Source organism: Artemia franciscana, chromosome 17 (assembly GCF_032884065.1).
Source record: "Artemia franciscana chromosome 17, ASM3288406v1, whole genome shotgun sequence".
Lineage (NCBI taxonomy): Eukaryota > Metazoa > Arthropoda > Branchiopoda > Anostraca > Artemiidae > Artemia > Artemia franciscana.
In genome coordinates, this window is record NC_088879.1 from 38,289,782 (window position 1) to 38,295,781 (window position 6,000).

At 34.8% G+C, this 6,000-nt stretch overlaps 1 protein-coding gene across 1 annotated transcript in view; it reads right to left on the bottom strand.

The window, feature by feature from the left end:
- LOC136037577 (zinc metalloproteinase nas-7-like) overlaps nt 1-5,551 on the bottom strand; it is a 46,838-nt gene extending 41,287 nt beyond the window's left edge. Inside the window, exons 1-3 of the mRNA XM_065720298.1 lie at nt 5,538-5,551; nt 3,502-3,700; nt 25-250 (exon numbers count right to left, since the gene is read on the bottom strand). Coding sequence (XP_065576370.1) covers nt 25-250; nt 3,502-3,700; nt 5,538-5,551 — 439 coding nt within the window. The remainder of the gene's footprint in view (nt 1-24; nt 251-3,501; nt 3,701-5,537) is intronic.
- Between the last annotated feature and the right edge of the window lie 449 nt (nt 5,552-6,000).

Genomic DNA, 6,000 nt, shown 5'->3' on the forward strand with positions numbered 1-6,000 from the left:
AAGCTCATCCAGTTTTTGATATACCTGCATCAATGTTTTCCTCAAAAATTGTTACATAGTCGTCTCTATCCCATCGAGACTGCTCATGATAGAAACCAATGGCGTGCATAAGCTCGTGGATTGGAGTCCCAGTATATAAGACACAGCTTCCGCAATATGAACATTCTGGGGTTTGAAGATTCACCACTTGAACATTCCCAATTCGACCGATCTGTGAAAGAAAATTTAAAATTTTTAAGCTAGACAAGAACTAATGAGAAATTTATAGGTTCAAAATGCTTAAAATTATCACTAAAAAGAACAAAAGCAAAACGAAACATGCCTACATACGTGAGCTGGATGCCCTAGTTGCAAAGTCAAGCGAGCGGGTGTGAAATGTAAAATGCAAATATGCCGACTTAAGCGCTAGTTCTCTCTTTGAATAGTATTTTAAAATTCAGACATCAGTTTTTCTAACCACAGGGCTGCAGTGAAATACTTAGGGATCTGTTTTCTCAGCTTATATTTTAGAGAAAGAGAAAAAAAAAAAATAATTAGTTATTAAGTAAAATCACGTAAAACAATTTTCATATACTGTTTTCAAAGTCCATCATAAAACATTTGTTTTTTGTGTGTGTTTTGTCTTTGTGTCTCCTATGAAAACTTCTGGTGTTTCATGGGTAGATGGTGCCAACGTAAGCGCTTCAAGGATAGTGAGATGTAAAAGCAAAGTCTAACATTTTGTCTGTTTCTGGTGACTTAGCGCTGCAATAACGCCTTAACTGCAGTATACTGTTCTTTAAATTTCTGCATTGCTCTTTTCTTTTCTTTTTCAAAACAGAATGTATAAACCAAAAATAAAAACTAAAAACACGAGAGGTAAATAAAAAAAAAAAAAACAAGAAAATATCATGCTTTGTGGGCACATTATTGGTTCCCAAACATCTTGGTTTCAGAGTACGTTGACCACCCGCCCATCAGGTTGCACCCTTCCTTGCGTTAGGAATAAGCATTGACAGTGTTTCTGTTTTCTGTTTGTGTTCTGTTTTCAAAGCACTTGCTTCTGTTCTGTTCATACAAAAAAATAGAAACAGAACAGAAACCGATGATCTTTTTTTTTATTTGTCTGTTCTGTTCTGTTTCTGTTTTTATAATAGCTATTTTACCCTGTTTCTGTTTTTTTTTTTTTTTTGTAGCTGTTTTTTGTTCCGTTTCTGATTTTATTTTAGTGCTACGAGAATGAAATATTCGTGAATTTCAGAATTTAGAAAATAGGGATTTAAACCAAAATTTTAAATTATAAAGAAGCGTGGTTACACGCTTTTATTATAAAGGAGCGTGATTTTCATTTTGTATTGATTTGCATAATTACAGTAGTGCAAATTTATAAGAATCCAAGTAGGGGTGAAAAGTGCTTTTTTTTCATATTTACACCTTTGAAATAGTGTTAGATAAAGAGTTTTCGGAGGGAAGGGGGCTCTGCTCTTCCTTTGGGAATGAACCACGAAAACAGGCCACCATAATAAAAAAGCATGCCCACTCGTGTTCTTAAAACAAAAGTTTGAAGTGTTAGCAATATCAAGCTCATATACCCACTTAAACGTATAAGATTCATTAAGTTCAGCGTTACCCATAAAGAGCTACGAGCCTGAAAAAATTTGCCTGATTTTCAAAAAAGGGGGGAACACCCCCTAAAAGTCAAAGAATCTTGATAAAAATCAAACTGTCAGATTCAGCGTAATAGAAAACACTTATGAAGATGTTTCAATCTTCGATCTGCAAAAATGTTGAATTTGTATTTTTAGTCAGAAGAAGGCTCATTAATGTGTGTTTTTTTTTCTATGGGTGATCACATCGAACCAATGGTTCTAGAAGATCAGATGGGGGCTCATTTGAAACAAAAATCAAATGTTCTAGTGCCAAAAAAAGATTGGTTTGACCGAAAAAATTGGACGGCAACTAGCCACCTCACACCCATTTTTTCCCACAATTCGTTATAAATTTGTCCGCTGTTTACGCATAGAATTTGTGATTAGGAAGTATAATGATATTTTTCAGGGAGAGGGGGGGGTTATTTTGTGCTCGGGTTAAGTTTCCATTGGAATACTTTTCTATATGGGGGAACGTTCCAGAGGTGAACATTTCAGGACAAATTTTACACTGAGGAGATTTGATAGAATTCCTATACACTTTTTTTAATTGTCTTACTTTCTCTTTGTCTATTCAATTCTGCATGTGGAAATGTTCTGGGGGAGTTGTCTGAGGGGAACTGTTAGCGTGTTTGGATCTCCAGGAAATAATTTCCACAGAAAGGGGAATTTTAAGAGTGATCGAAAAAACGATTGAAACTTAAAGTCTTTTTCAAATGAAATCATGCTAAGGAGAATTTTTCAGGCTGAATCTTCTGCGAGAAATTTAACAGGGGGGATTTCAGCGAGGATGGGATTATTTGGAAGGAATTTTGGGATGAGGGTGTATTTTATGGGGGATAAACTTTTCAAGGAGGAATTTCCCATTAGGGGAGGGAATTTCTTATCGAGGGTGAGCCAGATTAACCGGTATTATATGGAAAACAATCAAATATTAAATAAATTATCTCTACTGAAAGTAAGGAGCAACAATAAAACTCAAAATAAACAAAAATTATTATGTATATGAAGGGGCTACCCCACCCCCTTCAATACCTTGCTCTTGGCGCTAAAGTTTGACTGTTCGTCCCAATTTTTTAAGAACGACTTCTGAAACACAGGGCTTATTTAGTTACAATGGGAAGCTTTTATTTATAAGTGCTAAGAACTTTAGCGTGAAGAGCAAGGTATTGAGGAGGGGAAAACCCCCTCCTATGCGGAAAAATTGCTGCTCCTTTGAGTTTTAATGTTGCTCCTTATTTTCAGTTGAAAAAACTTGTCTTTTAAATAATATCTGAGACCACACTGTGCGAATAATGGCAAAACGAGAAAAAAACATAAACAGGTGAGAGACAAAGATAATACAAGAGTCAAAAACATAGATTACAATGCAAAAATGCAAAATATTTAAGTCAAGACCTCCGCTTCACTATCCTCAGCGCACAATATTAAAAAAATACACGTAAAAATCCAAAGATTATATATATATATATATAAAACAATTAAAAAAAACACAAAACTAAGATTTGAAGACCCTCTAAAAGTAACGGTGAAAGGATAATTGAATAAAAATAACATACAGAATGTATGTCAATTCAATTTTTCAATTTATGTAAAGTATTTTTAAAAGCCAATCGCTCCCTGGGTAAGATAATATCACGTATTCTGTTAAATTGCAAAATATGTTTTGTTGATTTATTCAAAAACGACCAGAATAAATTAGTTCATTATGAATGGGGCTTAAATAGGTTTCTCCAGTGTCTCTTTTGAGAGCTACCTTTCTATGAATGAGATTTTTTTTGTTTTTCTCAACTGCCTCCCTGAAAACTTGCATGAGACCTTTAACGAGCATTAATGGAGGTTTTGTCAAATAAAATGAAATGGTATGCTTTACCATAGAAATGTTAAGCCAAGGCGGAATAAAAAGTCTCATGCCTTTGGCGTAGTCCCATAGCTTTGTCGATCGAGGACCTGTGTTCCCACAACCTCTGCCCCAACTGCTGGTGGGTTCTTCCAACATAGAAACAACAACAACAAAACAGGGAACCCTATGAGCACCACTACCCAAAATGGGACTGCTTTTATCTTTACCGCTGTAAAAAAAAAAAAAAAAAAAAAAAAAACTCTGTATTTCATTAGAATTTTAAAGGTGGTATTTAGGTTATGTTTTTTTCAGAATTCTTTGCAGTTTTTCACTTAATTTGGTAAAATATGGGTCAAACGTCAAAGATTTTCTTATCACCCACCAAAGGGATGATATATGTTGGGGGTTGTGGAGCTGGTGTATCCTTTTCTGCCTTTCTTTCGTCTTTTTTCTATGATGGATTCCAGTAACTTTATGGTACAAACATTGTAAAACAAAATGTCCTTCAGATTATTCAGTTCTGGGACTATATGAGATTCTAAGCATATTCTTATTACATGAGCCACCGAAGATATAACTACTCCTCTTTTTACGCAAGGAGGGTGGTTTGAAGAGTAATGATGTGTAGGCTTTTTATAAATCAAAAACTCAAGACTGAGAGATTTATTGAGGTCAAGAGGTCTAGAAAGGGCATTTTATGATTATCTTCTAGTTCTAAGGTGAACTGAAGGTTAGAATCCGAAGTGTTAGGATAAGTCAAAAAAGTGTTAAGTACTATCTCTCCATGATCCCAAACAGAAATATCATCATCAACAAACCGGCCTCAAAATCCCAGTTCCCCATCGTGATATTTAAGTTTTGCTTATTTAAAATGTTACATGAATTCACCTGAAGGAAGCTTAAAAGGCTGTTAACTTGGTATCTTTTTTGGGCCCGTCCCCTACGCATGTTTTATACTTATGAGAAATATTGTCAGAATACAACACCTTCTATACAATGTGTAACATCACTGCAGTACTATAATGTATCTTTTTTTATCTTTAAATGCGTTTGAATGTGATGTCATTCACATGAAAAATGCTTTTTCAAAATTAAGAGTCTAAAATATAGTCGACCAAAGGGTGCCGGTACTACCCATAACCCACCAAAATATTACCATACCTCACAAGTGGGGCTTGCTCCCTACGTTGGGAAGCATAGGCAATTATTTTATTATCGAACTGTCTCTAATAACTAGTATACATTACCGGGAAGTTCGAGGAGATGCTGTTTAAGCCTAATAGCGTATAAGGAACAGGAAAATGGAAGAAAACAACCAAAAAGAAAAAAAGAATGATCATGTTTGTATGCACAGAAAGTTTTTAGCCTCTTTATTAAAAAAACTGTTCTTTTTTTGCGTAAAAATTGATGCAGTAGCACTACGCTTCCTCAAAAGTGTTACTTTTAGAGAAAAGTATTATCCTTAAAAAGTGGCAACTCAGACGAGAAGCTAATGAGAGACTGAAATCTAATATCTTCAGATTGGAGGTCCATTTATTTTCTGGACTCAAAATGAAGAAATATTCCCAAAACTGCCAGATATCGCTCTAAGGCATCTTAGCGTACCTACTTAGCTACTAGTGTGTCCAGTGAACCGGCATTTTTGACTGCCCATTATTTGACACGAATTTTTTTAAGTGATAAGCTTAAAAACTTGGACCAGTGGTTCTCAATCGATTTTTGGCCATGCCCCACCTAGGCATTTCTAAAATATTAGTTCTCCCTCGTGATATTTAAGTTTTGCTTATTTGAAATTTTACATGAATTCACCTGAAGGAAGCTTAAAAGGCTGTTAACTTGGTATCTTTTTTGGGCCCGTCCCCTACGCATGTTTTATACTTATGAGAAATATTGTCAGAATACAACACCTTTTATACAATGTGTAACATCACTGCAGTACTATAATGTATCTTTTTTTAGCTTTAAATGCATTTGAATGTGATGTCATTCACATGAAAAACACTTTTTCAAAATTAAGAGTCTAAAATATATTTGACCAAAGGATGCCCGTACTGCCCATGACCCACCAAAATGTTACCATGCCTCACAAGTGGGGCTTGCTCCCTACGTTGGGAAGCACAGACTTGAACAAATGATGCTATTATTATCTTTGTGATAATCAGCCAAAACTTTTTTTTCACCGTCACGTTTCTTTCCTTAATCTTTAAGTGTTCAAACAAGCAGCTGTTTAAACAGCTGTTTTTTGAACGGAAATAGCTGTTTTCTGTTTTTACCAAAAAACAGAACAGAAACAGGTCATCTGTTTTTGATTGACCTGTTCTGTTTCTGTTCTTTTTCATTCAAATCCTGTTTATTTTTTTCTGTTTCTTCCGAAAAACCAAACAGTGCTCATGCTTAGTTAGGAAATTATTAGTCACGACTAATTTCCAACATTTGAGGAAATCATTATTTTATGTTTTGACAGAGATTAGGAGCCAAGTATTATTAAGAAAATAGAAAATCTTGTTTTAAATGAACAGTACTGAAAAG